The sequence below is a fragment of the Hoplias malabaricus genome, chromosome 4 (genome assembly GCF_029633855.1).
Source record: "Hoplias malabaricus isolate fHopMal1 chromosome 4, fHopMal1.hap1, whole genome shotgun sequence".
In the NCBI taxonomy this organism is placed as follows: Eukaryota; Metazoa; Chordata; class Actinopteri; order Characiformes; family Erythrinidae; genus Hoplias; species Hoplias malabaricus.
Window position 1 is genome coordinate 55534780 of NC_089803.1, and position 19909 is coordinate 55554688.

A 19909-nucleotide genomic window follows, 5' to 3' on the forward strand; every position below is an offset into this window, starting at 1 on the left:
TCCCTGTCTTTCCCCTAACACTAAGGGTGGATAGTGCTCCCCTTTCTGGTAGGATGTCTATATTATTGACCAGAGTGCCTTGAAACAGATTGCTGAATGATTTATAAGGCCCATACCATTACGTAACCATCTATACCCGTCTTTTCTTACTCTGCTCGCATCAATAAGCAGTAACCTGCTGACACATCCCCACACATAAAACAAAAAGCATGTGGAAAGCCACTGGTGTTTAAGGCTCTTAAATATATTCACCTGAAAGATTGTAATTGCTTTGGGCCTGTGGACTAAAGAAATTTATGACTAAGCTCAAGCCTGTGAAATGACACAGCCTCCACATACTTTCACTGAAGTGGGTGTTGGTTGGAGCACATGTTTTGAACACTTCACTGTTAAATCCTCCACTGAAGAATTTGCTTCAGTAATGGACTGCATGGTCTGTGTGAAATCTATATGTCAAATGTATCTAGACACTCCTAGACTGTGAATACACCCATTGCTGGCAGAGATTTTCAGTTGCATCCAGTATCTTGCTTGATATCCTGTGAAAAGCATTTTCAATAGAATACTGACAGATGAGCCAAAGGTCACCATGTCCAATGCCATGCCACTGTTGGAGAGCTGCAAAGCCCTCGGGCATTCGGCTGTGGATCTGCATACTTGGAATGATGGAGCAACGTTTTTGAAAGTGTGGAGTAGTGTTGCAAATCAGAACTAACAGAACCAACAACACAGGTATCAGTCAAATTCTTTAACATCAAAGTATTTGAATATGATTGTTTTCTTGCTGTTAGACCCAGGTGTTATGCAATCTCAGAATAGTAGAGACTGTTACCGCCCTATTAATACACTGAATTGTGGAAGGGTGGTTGGCTGCCTTTCTACAAACATCTGAACATGTTGGTGTACTTATGTAAAAGGTGTGTGTATATATCTGTGTGTTAGAACCAGAATAAATATCAGACCTTGCATGTAGATGCTGAGGAGGCAGTCATCAGGGAGTGATGGAACCAGCCCTTGTGGCCCAAGAGCTTGTGTCATTCTCACTAGAGCTCTGTTGCCTAGCAACAAGCCATGTAAAAGCCTTCTTCGCAAGAAGTTGCTTACATGTTGTACTTGCTCTTGCTCCAAATGAGTACGATGAAGCTGGATTTTAGTTTGGGAGGAGAAAACCAGAAAACCATGGGTATGTTTGTGTTGCTTTAGAATAGATTGGATTACATTCATCAGGCTTCATGCAAAAGAGGTGTAATGATAATCATATGGCTGGTGCGGTGTTGTAGTCACAGGTCTGTTGTGAAGTCAGGTGAGTGTACACTGTCATTAACCCTCTCACTAATTGGATCCTTCGCCTAAAACACTGCTCGTTTCGGTGATCCACAACATCACTGCATTTTAATTATTGAGAATTATTGAGTCAGTGATGCTAACAAAATCAACTGAATAACAATTCTACTGTAGCACAGCTATGCATCAAAGTATGTATACACCTCTGGGTCAAGTAAGAATATAAATCAACTTCTTATAAATCACAAAACAGCTTAAGACTTCACCTATAATGGGTATCCTAGATATGCCGTTAATCAGAGCGTCAGAGCGAGGCGTCAAAAATAGAAATGGGCGTTGCATCGGACGCTGACGCTTGTGGCAGCTTGTAGACAGCTGTATTGATTACAATGGCAAATAGCATTCTATATTTTAACTTGTCGATCCCTCACAACACTTGCTGGTTGTACACAGAGTAAGAGTAATATGAATAAAACAAAGCTTGTTAAATGTATCACATCAATAGAATCATGTGATACAGCAATATGTCCCTCAGTTCTACCTGTCTGCCTTCTAATTTGAAGTAGTTCAAGCACAAGAGAATAGAGACTCATTTCATGCCTGTGCTGTTGCAAATGTATGAGAGAGAGAAAACAAGACATGATGTTTTCATCTAGATAAGCTACAGAGTTGCTTTTTATTGTGTTATGTAACCCAAACCTGACCAGTCTTTGAATGTGCATAAGGGGTCAGAGGACATGGGGAACAGTATTGGGTAGCTGAACAGGTGGTGTTGGCAGGAGTGTGTGCACAGGTGGGACAGACAGGTGGGCAGTGGTGGACACACACACACACACACACACACACACACTGACAATGAGGGTTGCAGTAAGTGTTTTTTTCCTCCTTTTTTTCAGTGGAAAGAACAAAGTAAAATAAAATTCAGTATTTATTATGCTCTTAAATTAGACTGTTTTATTTAAACTATACACGAGTATTGTTATAATTACTGATTTTAAAAATTACTGATTAGAAATGTTATAAAGTATACACTGTATACAGGATAAATGGTCACTTCAGATATATTTCAATGAATCAATAAATGCATGTACAACAATATGAACTACTTAAAACTGCAGCTCATAGCAAATGAGTCCATACAAGACTTTTGACTTGGATGGACATGGATTGTTGTTGACACAGATTCACCAAGAATAAGACAACAGAAGCATTAGTGTTCTCAATATCTAACATGTTCATTACATGTTTGAAATTCCAGGTTGTACATAATGTAAATGTGGCACATACAGGATTATTTTATCTAAGGTTAGTATCATTTTGACTCTAATAAACTTTGACTGGAGACCAGAGCTAATAACCTTAAAAGTTATGTGAACCAATTTAGTAATGTCGGCCTTCAGTTGACACTGCTGTTCAAATAAACATGCTATTTTAGAAATATCTCCACTGCGCTGAAAGAAATTGCTTGTTTCTTGCAGGCTAAAACGGCTGCTGCTTCAATTATTTAAAAGAGGAATTAATAAAACAAGAAATCTGGGTTTATCCATTGCTGAGAGTGAAACGCGAGCGTACTGTCTTAGAGCATAGGAAACAGTGTGTTATTTTTCTACAGAACAGAGCATTTTTGTGCCTGTGTAATTTTAAAAGGACTCATCAAAGCCCAAAATGGCAGTATTACAGGTAAAACATTTATGGTAAGCATAGGTGTTTAAACGTTTCTCTAGTAACATCTATAATTACTTGCAACTTCAGTCTTCAGTCAGTATACTGCTATCTAGATGATGTGAAACCAGTATAAGAAAAAAGACTGCAGAATACTTTGAACTATATGTGAATCCAACTATAAATTGTATTCATGATGTGATTTTTAGTATACTGAATGTCCTGATGTCCACACTGCTATTGCTGCTCTTTTGAGTCTGTCATACGTTGACTGGATGTATATTCATTCAAATTCTGTGTTGAAATGTGTCAGAATGACTTGATTGATGGTTAATGTACGATCACTTCTATTGGTAAAGGGTTGTCATAGCAACAGCTCTGTACCAATCAGCAGTACAGAGGTTTCTCCAATAATGTCAGTGTAGTTTGAGGTAATGTTGTCATAGCAACAGCTATGTGCTGATTGGCTTACATGGAGATGTACAGTGAAAGGTGCATTAGTAGACTTCTTTCTGAGTCACTGTTTTTAAGTTGCAGCAACCTGTTTCACAGGCTTTTTTTTATTTTTTTTTTATTAACCCTTTCTCCCTTTGTCAAGCCAATCACAGTGGATTCGTTTCATCCATCTGCCCAAATTTAAAGATGTCAGACAGGATGTCTAGCATTAAAAGTAAAAACAAATACCATGGTCACAAAACCAGCTTTGACAGATTTGATTACTTGTGTGGAGTCCAGGAATATGATATGTGTAGCTCAGAAATAGGCTTCTTTATTTGGTCTTTAATCATAAGGAGATTTCATTGAATAGCCAAACTGATTTGGAAGTGGTTTTTATTAATGGATTGTTAACAAAAACTTTAGGACATTAAAATTGGTGTGCATTTTTCTTCTTAACTTCCTTAAATACGTCAACTTTTTTAAAAACATGCAAAAGTGGGGAAAAATACAGTGAGTCAGTGTTAATACCAAGATACATAAAACTATTCTATTTCAAGTCCCGCTCTTTTAACATGCTTCTAAAAGATGAAAATATCTATTTTTAGCAAAACATGTCTCCTTGATTCGTCACTGCTTGCTGTAAATGACTTTGATTTGATAAGGCAATGTCTGAGTTTAGACAAAGCTTATTCTTGTTCAGACAACAGACACTTACAGACATGTGTTCCAGTCAGATCTCAAAATCCACAACATTGTTTCCCCATTATTTTTATTTGATAAGTATTCAATTAAATTTGTACTGTATTAAAGATATATTACATTATGAGTCGTTATACAGTGTGTCGAATGGTGTTGACCCCACATGTCCTGTTACAATGTTAATGCTGGGCAGACAATGAATGTTTGGCTAACTGTATATATTTATTGATGACATATCAAGGATGTTAACGTGTAATTAGTTATTTTAACCAACTCAGGAGTGTCCTGGATATTTAGGAATAATTATTTGTGTTACTGGCTGCATCCCACATCATACCACTGAATTACTGTTGTTATTTGTTTAATGACTGTGGCAATCACAGAAAATACTGAACCACGGATATATTTAAAAATACTGCCTTGTAAACTGAAAGATCTGTTAGCAATGATACTACCATGCCCCCCTATGTTTTTTCATAATAATATTATTAATATGTACATATGAACAGATATACACATTACTTGTATTGACTCCATTTTTCCTTTCTTTTTTTAGAGCCCATCGTGAGGAATGGCCGACCGCCCTCGTCTCATAGCATGCACTCATTCCTACACCAGTACACAGGCTCCTTTAAGAAGCCTCCTCTCCGCCGACCTCACAGTGTCATTGGAGGCAGTCTGGGCTCCTTCATGGCCATGCCTCGCAACGGCAGCAGACTGGGTAAGCCAAAAATATAACCTCGTCCGCAGCCAGCCAGCACAAGGCCCACAGCTCTTTATCTCCAGCGTTTGAAATGTACACATTGTGCTTATGCTGTGTCAGTGTCTCACTTCTGTCGCATCACTTTGCCTTTCTTTAATTGTCCTTATGCATCCTGGGGTATATCTTATAAGTCATGAGGGCAAGTAATTTAAAAAGTTGCATAATTTTAGTACACAGTGTACAGTGGAAAGAAGTAATACACACCATGGTTCAAGACAAGGGCAAAGTTTTATTAGACCTTGCAGTGAAATTGACCAAGATATAGAAAACATATGGATTTTAATTTCCTATATAATAACTTAGTACTATTATTCAGTGAAAAACTAGGCTTAAACAAGGGTGTATTAGACAAGTGTTTTTTTTTTTTTTTTTAAACTGGGTGTCAGTTAAAAAGCTATTTTACCTTGTGGCTCTGGAGCTGAGGTGTTCTGTGGGGGTGTTGAAGCGTGGAGTGAGCATGCTCACGCTAGCAGGAAGTGAGTCAGAAGAAGGTTGCTAGGAGGTGAAGCAGCGGGAAATGTGTGTCACTGCTCTGACAGTTCCGTCCTGCTGCTTGCAATGTGTGTTGGTGTGTGGTTCCCATACCCGCAGACATTATTTACCCAAGATACACCCGTCCAGACATGCCCGTCTCCCATGCACGCACATTCTCTCATCTGTCACTGTTGACATCAGACACGGACATTGAGTATGCCTGAAGAGCGATGTGTGTAATTTTTTATAGTCGTTATCTGTGATTAAAATTTGTTTGCTTCTGTGAGAAGAATAATTAAATGTTTCTATTAGGAGGACAAAATTGATTAGGAAAACAAAATCAGGCTCATATGTTTGCCATGAGTTTGACCCACTTTCACTTTGGCTGTACTTACCGTGCACTTCAGAAAGTAGAGCAGGGTCTGTGCTCGCCTTGCATTTCTAGATGGAGCAGAATAGAGGATGAGGTGGTGCCTCTTTCAGATCATAGGCAATGAAACTGAAAGGGCATATTTGATGATGTGATGGAGACTGATTGTTGACAGGGAACTAGAGAAAGTAAGACTAGGTTGAGAGGGAGTAAGAAAGGAGACGTATGGAAAGTTTGAGGTTTTCTGCAGAGATCTGACGCAGCAATTCATTACCTCTCAGCAGGGGTATACCCAGTTGTCAGAAGCTGTGGGGAAGGACATCTAGGAGTTCCCCTAAAAAACAAAAAAAAAATACGTTTTTGGTGTTTTGATTTTAAAACGATTGTGGTTGGGCAATAGTGTAAATGTATGTGAATGGCTGCTGTCATCTATTACATTGTCTCATAGACACTTTAAGTAGCATTTTAAATTAATCTCAGCTGTAGATCTGCCCTCTCCTTGCTCATGAATCATGCATCTAAAACCTTCACTGAGCCTAGTATTTAAATTCAGAAACGGCACACATTATTCACCTATATATGCATTGTTTATGATTTTTTTTTTTTGTTTGTTTCTGTTATTGGAACTTACTTGCTGCATACATAGATGAAGAAATCAGTGTATACATATTTGCAGCTTGTCAAATAAATAGGTCAGAGCCCACCATCCCTGTTCAACCTCCCCAACCCCCACCCCAACAGCACATTCTGTGTCACTCACCCCTTGGCTCACTCACTAATTGGCTCCATTGATGTGACTGTCTGTAGAAATGTTATTTGAACAGTATCCATTGAAGACGACCACTTTATGGTGGTGCTTCTCTCTTCTCATCTCTCTTCCTTTGCTCTCCCCTCCCGGCTCCTCCCTTCCCCTCTGGGGGTAATAGGAGAGGAGCGGAGGGCAGCTGGATGCTGTAATTGTTGGCCCTGAGGTTAGGCACTCTTTACTTCCTCAGTCAGATGAAAGGCTAGAGATGGTTCACTACGCAGAGGCAGAGGGCCTCTCCCTAAAACAGCTCTCAATAAAACTACAGCCAAGGATTACAGCAGCCACACCTTTCACTCCCGCTCTCGCTCTGGGTCTCACTCTCAGGAGTAGGCGATACAATGCGTCACGTCAGTATCAAAGTAAATGACATCACAATAATCTGAGCATATGATTGGCCAGTAACATTTGACAGAATGCTTGTCGGCTTCTTATGTGGTTTTGCAAATTCTTATTTGTAATATTTTTTTATTTAATTTTTTAGCATGATTCTGTTAATACCTGTATTACTAAACATAATGAACAGCAGGTGATTCCCAACTACGTCATTTGGAGCTGCACAAGAATTACTCTTGTCCTTTTGAGTGTTGTGTAAATTTTACAGTGAGGAAAAAAAAGTCTCTGGCCACTTTTTTTTATTTTAAAGGCCCTGCATCAAAAGCTCATGTCTGATACATTTTAAACAGTATCTTATCATTGAACGGCATGTAGTTTTAAAAGCATTTTACTGTTCAAATGTCTAATTCCTGTCACCAGCACTAATCGAATGACTCTGTTCATTTCATTAGAATGAATTTCACACTGGATTCTGGAAATTGGGATTTCTCATTAATAATTAAGTTAAGAAGCTAATTTGTGTACATAATTGGTGCTGTTTGACTGTTGATGTGTGTTAAATTGTGCCAACACACTGGTTCTGGATTTTGTTTAATAATAATAAAAAAAAGAATGGACCCTTATGACGTGTACTGCATCATGATAATATCATCAGGTATTTTCCTTCCAAGTATCTCCCACCTTTTGCCTGTGACTAGTCTCGCATCCATGATGCTTTTCTCACTCATTCACACCCGTTCCCTCTCAATCCCACACAGCAGGTTGAACGGGTTATCCTTCGCTTAATCCCTGCCTTCTGCTTTGTAGTGTGTGTGTGTCTGTGTGTGTTAGAGTTGCTAGGATTCTAAAACCCTGATTACATCATACTTTGCCATGTTGTACAGTTCAGAGAAGTGGATCATACTTTATGTAAGAGAGAGGCTTTAAAGACATAAACACCACATTCCGACCTACGCACACATAATTTGTCCTCATGATGAGCTCAAAGAAAGGTACATCCTCCTCTTATACTGCTTCCTGCTAACAGATTAGTTTCTGTGAAAAGTAGTGGTGCTTAATGGTTTTAAGACATGCTTTACATGCAGTTAAAGCTTCAACATTAATGTAGTTGTGAATGCAGCCCTCCTGGTCACAGTGAAGTGAATGCATGCTTGTATGTGTGGAGCTGTATGGATGTACACATTTAAATGTGTGTTGGGAGTAATGCTGAGGCATGAATGGAGACTTTCACCGACATAATCATGTTAGAGGGAACGTACAAATGCTTCTTTTCCGATACACAAACAAACACGCTCATAATATTAGTCAGAGCACAGGCAGAAATTATTTTGTGAGAGAAACCTGAAAAGCACTATTGATGATAAGTTAATTAAGTTTTTGATTAAAAATGAAAGAAGTTTCCAGAACTGGACTTGAGATGATTGAAAGGTACAGTGAAAATGGCACTGCTGGATCAACAAAATTTTCACAGTCGTCAACAGTATTTCAAGCTTTCCTCTTTTAGACACAGGAAAAAAAATCAAGCTCTATTTCTGCTTGGTAATCTGAAAAAAATGTCCACTGGCCAACTCATATTTTCAGATTTTTTTAAAAAATGTATATTTACTGATATTATATCATTTGTTTTTCAAGGTCATTTTAACTTGAAGTTAAATAAAACTGTGGTCTTTGGTCGCTTAGTGCTCTTTGTGTGAACTTTCAAGCAGCACACTGTACATGCACATTGTTTAAATACCTTTAAAAGTGGTCAGATATATCATTTGAAATGATAGTTTGATATTTAATTCAGTATCTGTTTTCCTGTCTAGACATTGTCCATGAGAATTTAAAGATGGGATCAGACGGCGAGAGTGACCAGGCATCAGGAACGTCTTCGGATGAGGTGCAGTCACCCACTGGAGTGTGTCTCCGGACAAGGTCACATCGACGCATTTCCATGGAGGTGAATATTAGAACGTATTTTTTGCCAATCTGCTCAAAACCAGTGCACACCCAGCTGATTTAATTTAATGAAAAAAAAAATCATGGTTGTTAATAAATCTTAAAAAAGCACGTCATTTGGAAAAGAACGAATGTGGAAGGCTGCCAGGTGCATGCAGACAGTTCTTCAAAATTTCATATTATCCAATGGCTTTCAGAAACATTCATCCATACAAACAGAAACAGCTTGTATGTGCACGTGTGGTGGGTGGGCACGTGCCCTTGTGTGCATTACCTTGAATAACCACAGATGGAGTGATGTGTCACAGTTGACAGGCTTATTTTTAGCTTTGGGGAGGTGGAGGGATTTCTCCAGTTTTAATGTTTCCTCCCAAAAAACAGTTGTTCTTGTTGTTGTTTGCTGCTAATCATGTTCTTGCTTCTCTTTGTGTGTGGCTCTCTCTTTGTCTCTGACGCTGTCTTTATAACACTCTTCCTCTGCTTTCATTACTTAACAAGAGGATGTTTTTCTCAAGGATACACAGCATGATCAGTCACGATTTTGTCTTTGTGTGTGTGTGTGTGTGTGTGTGTGTGTGTGTGTGTGTGTGTGTGTGTGTGTGTGTGTGTGTGTGTGTGTGTGTGTGTGTGTGTGGTAGAATTTGTGGTGTTCCTCATACATCACGTTGTTTTTTTTTCTCCCAGCACTGTAGATTCCTTAAAAAAACAAACAATAATGTACCATAAAGAATTAAAACTTAATGAAATATTGTGTTAAATATGTAAATATATTTGATGCTGAAAAATTAATAACTTGTATTAAATGACCATTTTTGATGAACAGTGACTTTGCTGAGGTCAGCTGCCTTCACATCTGCTCCGTTTTTCCATTGCATTTTATTTATTTTTAGCCCTTTCACTCATTTTTCCACCACAGCTGGCATTGGATATGATTAGATATAAAACACTCTTGTTTCTATTAGCCTACAATGCATTCCGTCTGCTTCTTTTCTTTTCTTTTAAACTCTGGAGCCAAGCTGGCTAACCGATCCTGAGGAAGATCAAAGGACCCAAAGTGAGACGCTCTCACACAGCTTCAGACACACCACCAAGACGCTGCTCTGATTGTGCTTTGGGATTTTAACAGAGCCAGCGTCAAGCATGTAGTACCTAACTTTCATCACCCAATCACCTGCTCCATCAGAGGCTATATACACTCGTCCACTGTTTGGAAAATCAGATCATGCCTCCTACAAACTATATCAGAGGGAGGTTATGCACTGGACAAATCAATTGTTGGCCATCCTGTAGGTTGCTGTGGATGATGCAGACTGGGACAATTCCTGACGTACCTGAGATTGTGTCAACGTGTTTAAAGAGCGGTCGTGGGATTTGTTGGAAGATTAATGGATGATGGGGTCCAAAGAGAACAACGTCAAGACTTTTCTCAGCCAGAGACTGTGGGTGGATAGAATCAGCTGCAACACTCTGAGCTGTCACACCACTGCCTACAACACGGGGCTCACCATGGACAAGGTTGCATTATACATATGTTACGGGAGGAAATTAGATTCAAAGGAGCTGATAGTATACAGAAGCAGGAGAGGCGCTGTGGTGGAAAAATTAGACAGATTGAAGTACCTTGACATTAGGGCTGGGCAAATAATTGAAATCGACATTCAGAACTTCTAATTGACATAATTTTATATATTGATTATATCAATTATTTTAATTCTGTTACGTCCCCACTGTGTGTTCATGTACTGTCCCTTTAAAACCATGCTACCAAGCTGTAGTCACGTGATTCCACCCCTATCTGCCACGTGGAATTAACCTAAACGCAGAAGCCGAACAAGCAACTCAAGCGGCTAGTACCAAAGAAAAACCGATCAGGCTCAAAGCTCCAAGCAACATTAGAAAATTATCCCTTATTTAATACTGGAGCATATTTACAGTACAAGCCTCATCACTGAACTATGAGGGTCAAAAATACAAAATTAAGATAATTGTTCATTAATCGTAATCATGGCAAAATGTACAATTAACCGTGATATTGATTTGCGCTCATATCGCCCAGCACTAATACATGGACATTAATACATGGTTTTGCCACACCAACTTCGTATTGAAGAAGGCCTGTAAGCTGTTAGCCACCTCAGACCCCTCCAAGGTGCTACAGAAATTTGAAACCTGCATTATTGAAAATCAAGACATTTCTCAGCCATAGACTGTGGGTGGATGGAATTAGCTGCAACACTCTGAGCTGTCACACCACTGCCTAAAACATGGGGCTCACCATGGACAAGTGCAAGGTTGCATTATACATATATTGTGTAAATGGAAGTAAGGGAGGCAAAACAGTATTATGGGAATCAAAGGAGCTGATAGTATAGGAAAGGGTAGACAGATTTAAGTACCTTGATATGGTCTTTGCCACACCAACTTCATATTGAAGAAGGCCTGTTAGCTGTTAGCCACCTCAGATCCATCCATCCATCCATTATCTGTAACCGCTTATGCCTAATGGAATTCAGTTTGCCCTCCGAAGTGCTGTGGAACTTTGAAACCTGCATCATTTAATGCATCGTCAGGGGAAATGCCACAGCCTGATTTGGGAACAGCACCCAACAGGACAGGCAGGTTCTCAAGAGTGTGGTGCATTCAGCTCAAGCACGTCATTCACCATCTACAATATGCAGTGCTGGACCAAGGCCAGGAAGATTGTGAAGGACCACAGCCATCCCAAAAATGAGCTTTTCTCTGTTGTGGTCAAGCAATCTGGGCTCTGAATAAAGAACAGTAACTAGGACTACCCCCCCCCCATCCCCCCCACCCCCCAACCAACACACACACACACACACATCACCCATTGGAGTTTTTCACAGAACATCCTGTTAAATGCTGCACATTCACTTTTGCGCATTTTGCACTCACTTATTACAGTTTATCTCTGCAATGCACGCCAGCTGTTTGCCATATAATTTGTTACATAATTATATTTAATTAATTATATTAAATTGTATATATGTTTACTTATCTCTATATATTATATGTTCAATCTTCATAACTTCATGTGTGTGGACAGTCATCAAAATATTGAAATTCTAGTTGTACTGTGTATGAATATGTATTTGACAAATTTTGATTTATGACTTTATTTTATATTAAAAAGGTGATGTCTTTTGAATCTATCTCTGCCTGACCTTCCCTGAGATTGTCAGCAAGCTCTAAATGAATTACCTTCACACAACAGATAATTACAGCCTACTTTATATCAATGTTTGAACTTTTTGCCCTCTGCTGTTAAGTTTGTGTAACAGCAAGTTCTGCAAGTAGATCTTTAAAAAGGCCATCATTAAGGACACATTCCTGAAGATATGTAACATGTGAATGTTTTTTGCATTGAATTTTTTTTCGCAGTTAGGATTCCATTGACAAATTTATGTTGTACACCCTACTGAATGAATATTGAAAGCTGTAAATAGTTTTTAATGGAACAAACTAAGGAAAATTGTTTGCGTGCGTCTGTGTGTGTGTGTATATACAGGACCTGAATAAGCGCCTGTCTCTACCTGCCGATATTCGAATTCCTGATGGTTACTTGGAGAAACTGCAGCTGAGCAGCCCACCCTTCGACCAGCCTCTTAGCCGCCGTTCACGCAGGGCTTCACTGGTGAGTGTGTGTTGTGTGTATGTGCACCTGTATGTGCATTATGGATGACTGAAAGCATCACTATTTCATTTAAGTTCTTTAATGTATTTTTATTATTTACGTAATGAAATAAGTTGAATTATTACTCTAGAGACTACGACAATAAAATATCTTGTAGAGTGAGACTGGATTTATGGAACCGCCAAAAAGATAGAAGGTTGTGCTGATTTTCATTTTAATATTTGTTTGCTCTTAAATACATGTAAGAATTTTTAAATAAAAATTAAACCAACGTTATTATATTTTAACTTTTTTAAAAAAACAAAACAAAAAAATGATATGTCCTCTCACCCCTTGTAACTGATCGCAACATTGCAGCATAAGTACAATAGAAACACACACATCTTAGACTGTGTTGTATCGGAGAGAACAAATCTTGTATTTGACGTGAGAGGTCATGATGTGACACGCCACCTTTCTTGAGGTTTTATGCGACTATGAGTCATGCATCCATTAACTTGATTTTCCTGGTGCTTTTGATACTCTCCGGGTGGGTCATAGTAGTTTCCCTGCTTTTCTTGACTGTAAGACATTATATAAAATCACCAGACTGTAGTCAATAATTTGTCTGTCACAGATGATTAAATTTTGATTACTGAAAGTAAAACATTTATTGTTTAAAAATACATCATTCATATACTGAAATTATTTGTTGGCTGTTTTACATTAAATCTGACTGAAAACTGCCCCAGTATGGAAATTGTCAGCTAGCATCAGGGGCTGATATTTGTCAAATACATGTCTTTCGATGCCAACATATTTATAAAACCTAGAAATTGGGATTATAGAGAAATATAACACTTTAACCTAGTAGCCCAGCACTACCTTAAACTTGTCTGCTTCCAAAGAATGTTCAGATTTCAAATTCAAGTACTGGTAATGGCAATACTTAAATGTTGTTTTTTCTTTATTTTTTTTTATTTTAAAAGTAGGTAAACACATTTTTCTGTTTCCTCTAAAAAGGATTCTGTTGTTTAGCTTTTGGCTACCTTCCACATTTGTGTATTCATTGTAATTTACTTTACAATTTTAAAGAATGTTAAGTTTGTTTCACAAGCTTGAATAAAATTCGTTAGTCTGTGGCCCAAGTTGGACTTCCAGGAGCCCCCATAATAATGAAATTCATTTTCTTATGAAAGCCACTGAGCATAAGTAGGTCAGAATAGTGAGATATGCCCAAGATAAAAATGGGAATGTGTCAACTTCATGCCAGGTTTAAATGAAAATGCTCATTGTCTTTCATATGTAATTTTTTATATTTCATCTTTAAAATTTGCTATAGGTGAAATGTTCTGCACAAAGCTCTTGTATTATCTTCAGAATCACCATCACTATACATACTTATGTTCTCAGGGTCCCATGACTTAGAAATCACCGTTTTGTACACTCTTTTGTACTTCACAAAAAAAAATCTATGGGTGTTGAGGACCGCCAGCAGTCTCATTAATATTCATACTGCCTATTGTGCTCTTTTGAAACTGAGAATTTTCAGACAATGCATTCTGATTTTGTGGGGTGTAAAAAAGGAGTTGTCTGACAAACTAAATCCAGCGCACAAATGAATTCCAACAAGATTTATAATGAAACCAGAATTTAGAATTTTATATAAATTCCATGTATTGCACAGAAGCACTTGACAGCAGAAAGATGTTATGCTATAAACACACTTTCCATTGTAGGAACCCTGAACAACAATGAGAAAAATAATATCGGAAGTGTTACATTTGTTTACATGATTAATTATAACTGTATTAAAAAAGAGCAAACATTCACATTATAGTGTTTCAAAAGCCTTAAATATGTGATGCATCTTACCTGGGTCTATACCAAAAGCAGAGGCCCCTTTTCTTTGTATGTACTGAACCTTTCCATTTGACCATATTTAAAGTTCTTTAAATAATCACTTATGATTATTAAAATAAATGTTTTTAAAGAACTGTTTATTGAAAGGTTCCATAAAGGGACCAAAAGTATTTTATTTGTTTCATCATTCCAGAAACTCATCATCATTAGCCAAGTTCTTACAACTATCAAAAAGCAAGATGAATGCAGTTTGTGTAAATGTATCGTTTGATTGTAGACGAAAGAGTGTAGACTTATTAGGGTTCAGTTGGGATTCTATATCCCAGCTATTACATTTGACTGCTTGATAGATGTAGTAAATATTGAACTCTAGATTCCAACTCTTGAAATTTCTCGCCAGTGCCTTATCTGGGTATTAAGAGAGTTAATACCAGAGTGAAAGAGAGCAGCATGTTCTAGCTCAGCGTAGTCCCTAAACACATTCTCACACTGTTCTTTGTGTACCTAGCAGGTTTTGCATGTGAAAGGCTCCCTACTCTGGTGTCTTCGTTTTCTTGGCATCCATTGTTCTTGGCCGTCATCCGTCTCTGTCGTTCCCACCCCCACAACACACCTCCTGTGTGTGTGCATGTTTGTGTGTGTGGGAAACAGAGGACGAGGGGAGCAGTTAGTGCCTGTTCAAGTTAATGTTTTAGCTCCCCCTGGTGCTCACCCCTTGTTTGAAAGCTTGCACACGTCTTATCGGATGATTAATGTCTTTCTCTGGGAAGTGAAGTTGTCTGCAGTTATCAGGATATCAGAGCCATTGAGCATGCTCTTAACACATGTCAGAATGTAATAAGGTCTGTTTAGCGTGTACAGGCCTGTTCAACAGCCACAGAAACTATATCTCATTATTGGCAAACAGTTTCACTCACTCACTCGTTCTCTTTTTCTCTCTTCAGTCAGAGATTGGCTTTGGGAAACTGGAGACCTACATCAAACTGGACAAGCTTGGAGAGGTGAGATATTTAACGATAGAACAAAAGGTGGAGTATGATTTTGTAAATGTCTTTAGAGGTAAGGGATATAAAACAAATCCTGTTTAGTTGTTCTAAAATCCTGCATCCTACTTGTCATACACCGCAATACTGGACCACAGGTAGTGTCTTATACAAGAGAACCAACATTTAATTTTCTGTTGTTATATATGATACATTAGAAATTTCAGCACAGACCAGCCTTACTTCCCAGCTGGTGTTGAGCAGAAAGAACAAGTTCTTATGCGAAAAAAAAATAACCAACCTGTATGATGGTGCCTGCAGATCTAAATGTTGTACGTGTCATTTGACTGAAGGTGTCATTTTCCACAGAAGCTCAATGTTGTTTAATATTTAGTGATAATGAGAGTTGAAATCTGGCTGTTTTAGGGGACGTACGCCACAGTTTTCAAAGGCAGGAGCAAACTGACGGACAACCTGGTGGCATTAAAAGAGATCCGACTAGAGCATGAGGAAGGAGCGCCATGTACAGCCATCAGAGAGGGTAACAAACCCATGTGTCATTCACTTCTAAGCCCCTTGATGTCTCTCTCCGTTATGTAATGGTTCAGTTAATATCTAAGTTGTTTTTTATGAAATTCATTCCAAAAAAGAAAGAGGATGAAATTAGTTTTATCAGTAACTGGCCCTATAATAACAAATGCAGTTGGAACCACTTGCGCAGATCTGTGTTATATTTCATGTGGAACAACATCTGTGCATTTTATGCCACTGGTCAACAAATACCTGAGTTTAGAAATACCTTAATATTATATATTTTCATTCAGTTTATTTAATTCAGGCCATTGTCTAAGGATTAGGTATCTTTATTAACCTCTCACTGATTATTGTTAATGATTTTTTTTTATATTATATAATACCAGTGTAACAGCTTCTGCACAGCATGTGTTTTATTATTTGTCTCTCGTTCTTTTTCAGTTTCACTACTTAAAGACCTGAAGCACGCCAACATTGTTACTCTTCATGACATTGTCCATACGGACAAATCCCTCACCCTCGTCTTTGAGTACTTGGTGAGAGAGTCTCTTAGCCTTCTTCTCTAGAACCAAGCTTGTGGATGTATAGAATATTCTTGTCTTACAAATGGCCTTGTTTCTTCAGGATAAAGATCTGAAGCAGTACATGGATGACTGTGGGAATATTATGAGTATGCACAACGTAAAGGTATAAACACATTTGTAATGATAACTGACATATATATATATATATATATATATATATATATATATATATATATATATATATATAGTTTTTATTAGCCAGAGCAATACAAATATATTTGATGCATATATAAGTCATGCTGCTAATGGTGTTACTATTTTTGGCAACCATATCCCACTAAACTCAAACTCATATACCACAAGCTAATTTCGTGGTAAATGGGAGTTGTAGTGGATATTTGAAAAATAAAAACAAACCCTGTTTTTATAATAGCCATCTTTTTTTGGGATTCCAGATTTTCCTGTTTCAAATCTTGCGAGGGTTGGCGTATTGTCACAAGCGTAAAGTTCTACACAGAGATCTGAAGCCACAGAATCTGCTCATCAACGAGAGAGGAGAGCTCAAGCTGGCTGACTTTGGTATGTTGTATTCAATCGTCAGCCTCATGTAGGGCTTTAAATAAGTACAGTTTGAGGGAAAAAAAATGTTGTTCTTAGAATATGGGCACATGCATTTGCCATTAAAAGTATATGGTGGTGTTCGACAATGACTTCATTCATTTTTTTGTTTTCCTAAATGTTTCAGGTCTAGCTCGGGCCAAATCGGTCCCTACTAAAACGTATTCCAATGAAGTGGTGACTCTGTGGTATAGACCTCCAGATGTACTCCTGGGGTCCTCAGAGTATTCCACACAGATTGACATGTGGTGAGTGTGTGTCTGTCTGTGGGCATTTGTGGGCAGTATATAATAGGCAAACATAGATTAATATTCATGGATTACTGTTCCAAAGCCACAGATTATCAGCGTCAGGGATGAGTAAACAATTTGTGTTTTCTGATTTTTTTCTTTTGTTTATCACATTTTGTTAAATATAAATAAAATCATTAAAAAAACATTGGCACAATGTTTTGATGTGAGAGTGAAAAGGCAGTGTGATTCTTCAAAGGCAATGTTGATCACCACAATTATTTTATTCAGAGAATTGGCAAAAATGATAGACATGATGAGCAAATTAAATAAATGTCTCAAATGTTTAGCTTCCAGCTTTTGCCTCAGTTATGTTGTTTTTTTCAACAGCAATCCAAGGCATGCAATTTTGCAAGTAGTTCTTTGTCTCACATAATGCAGTGAATGACGTCCCTTAGGTTTGTCTCAGTGCTACGGTAAAGGTAGGGAATTGTAGGCGTATGAGAGTATGACAGATGTATCTTATTCTCTTCAGGGGGGTTGGGTGTATATTCTACGAGATGGCTGCCGGACGGCCTCTGTTTCCAGGCTCCACAGTGGAAGATGAGCTGCATCTCATCTTCAGGCTACTTGGTAAGCACATTCCGAAAACACACAAGCTCTTTGAATCTGAAACTAAATTAAGTATTATGGAGCATTTGTGATGAAATGCACACTTTGTTTCCAGACATTACAAGCACTCACACACAAACATTCATCTCCCAGATGAAGTCATGTGCTGCTTAGAGCTAAAGCTGGTTTTCACCTGCTATAAAAACAAACAGCAGCTCAGTGATGCTGGCCCAGATGCACATGGTGTAAAGCAAATATTTACACTGAGAAAGTGTGCTAAGTCAAGAAAGGTAGCCAAATAAATTTTTTTTGACTTGGCAAGGCAAGAGGTTTAAACAAACTTGAGGATTCAATGCCAATGTATGGTATAATATAACCCATGTGTAAATATATACGGACGATATATTCCCAATGGGTATTGTAGTTTAAGAACAATTTGGATTTTAAAAAGATTTTTGCTTTTTAAAATATGCTTGATTAGTTGCATAATCTCCATCTACAAGTGTTATTGAGTGTATAATAAATTGAAATAAAATGAATATCTAATAATCTAATAAAATGAAACTGATAAACTAAAGCCCGTACTAATTATCTGTTGTGATTTGGTTGCATAGGTACACCCACAGAGGACAACTGGCCAGGAATCTCATCTATTGAGGAATTCAAATCCTACAACTTCCCCAAATACAAACCACAACCCTTCATCAACCATGCCCCCAGGTACACTTTAGTGTGAGGTGAAACTCATTGCACATGTCTGTGTGCGTGTCGAGAATGAGAAGTAGTGGTATAGGGATGGGTTTTTATAGATAATAAGTGGGAAATGGAAGAAATTAGTTCCTCCAGTAGACCATTTAGAATTTTTCTTAACCTTGTAATTTTGTCATAGACTTTATACAATGTCAAGGGTGTTTTACTTGAAACTTCATTTTGAAGCAAAACACTTCCAGTAACACTCAAGTAATAACCTTCATGCGTCTTTAATGCTCAGGTATAAACCGTTGTGATTTACACACACGAGACCAATTAGCATTATTGTAATTCGTGTTCTTGTTTATTACATGCATTGCCTTTTACTAACCATGGATCATGCCAAATTACAGCGGCTTATTTTTCTATCCTGAAACCCTAAGCAGGGATATTTGACAAAGCAATCACAAGTCTCTAGTCAAATTATATTAGGAAATATTAGTGAGCCTTTCCTTTAAAAGATTACCCCTGATTGTTTTATCGCACACTGCTGGCGACCATGACCTGTGTGAGTGAATGTGCGTTTGTGCCAGTAAGTCAGGATATCCTGTGGAATTTTTGAGCTTTCCTCTTCCTTCCTCTCATTTGGCACTCTAATTTGTCACTGCACTGATGTTTTTTTTTCTCTCTCTCTCTCTCTCTCTCTCTCACCCTCTCTCTCTCTCTCTCTCTCTCCCCCTCTCTCTCTCTCTCATATTCATATAGGCTGGATACTGAAGGGATTGAATTGTTGTTATCGTTTCTTAAGGTAATGCAACATTACAGTAATATTGCCATAAACACTGAGCACATTTGTGCCCTAAGCCCCCAGATGAACAGATTGTGAATATATTTAATTCTGTAGCCTTCTTTTCAGATTGTTTATTGGTATTTTTCCCTCTTTAGTATGAGTCCAAGAAACGAATATCTGCTGATGATTCAATGAAACACACCTACTTCAAAAGTCTGGGAATGCGAATACACACACTACCTGAAAGTGAGTGACCAAAACACAAACACAAACACACAGAAACATTCTGTATTCACAGTTTGATCTGAAAGATGATAGACATGAACACATTTCTCAGAAAATGTCCTCTGGTCTTGCAGGTGTTTCTATATTCACACTGAAAGAGGTGCAGCTTCAGCGGGACCCTGGATACCGGAACTCTTCATACCCAGAGACAGGTCAGTCATACCTTGTTTGTTTGTTTGTTTGTTTGTTTATTGGTTTGGTGAAAAGCCGCTTAGCTGAAGAAAATACTGTACATAGATCACATAATGACCACATAGATATAAAGGAAATCTGAGTCTACACTGACAGTCTGAGATTTCTCTTATTTAAACCTTAAAAAACAACAAAATTTGAGAAAATGTAAAACAGTGAAAGGATGGTTTCATATTAATTGATTT

At 38.0% G+C, this 19909-nt stretch overlaps 1 protein-coding gene across 1 annotated transcript in view; it reads left to right on the plus strand.

Annotated features, from left to right (window-relative positions):
- Positions 1-19909, plus strand: part of cdk17 (cyclin dependent kinase 17) — a 58091-nt gene that overhangs the window by 36483 nt on the left and 1699 nt on the right. The window contains exons 3-16 of the mRNA XM_066668013.1: positions 4640-4804; positions 8640-8773; positions 12299-12424; positions 15211-15267; positions 15676-15790; positions 16225-16319; positions 16408-16470; positions 16763-16886; positions 17053-17173; positions 17691-17788; positions 18382-18487; positions 19223-19265; positions 19403-19493; positions 19607-19684. Of these exons, the coding sequence (XP_066524110.1) occupies positions 4640-4804; positions 8640-8773; positions 12299-12424; positions 15211-15267; positions 15676-15790; positions 16225-16319; positions 16408-16470; positions 16763-16886; positions 17053-17173; positions 17691-17788; positions 18382-18487; positions 19223-19265; positions 19403-19493; positions 19607-19684 (1416 nt within the window). The remainder of the gene's footprint in view (positions 1-4639; positions 4805-8639; positions 8774-12298; positions 12425-15210; positions 15268-15675; positions 15791-16224; positions 16320-16407; positions 16471-16762; positions 16887-17052; positions 17174-17690; positions 17789-18381; positions 18488-19222; positions 19266-19402; positions 19494-19606; positions 19685-19909) is intronic.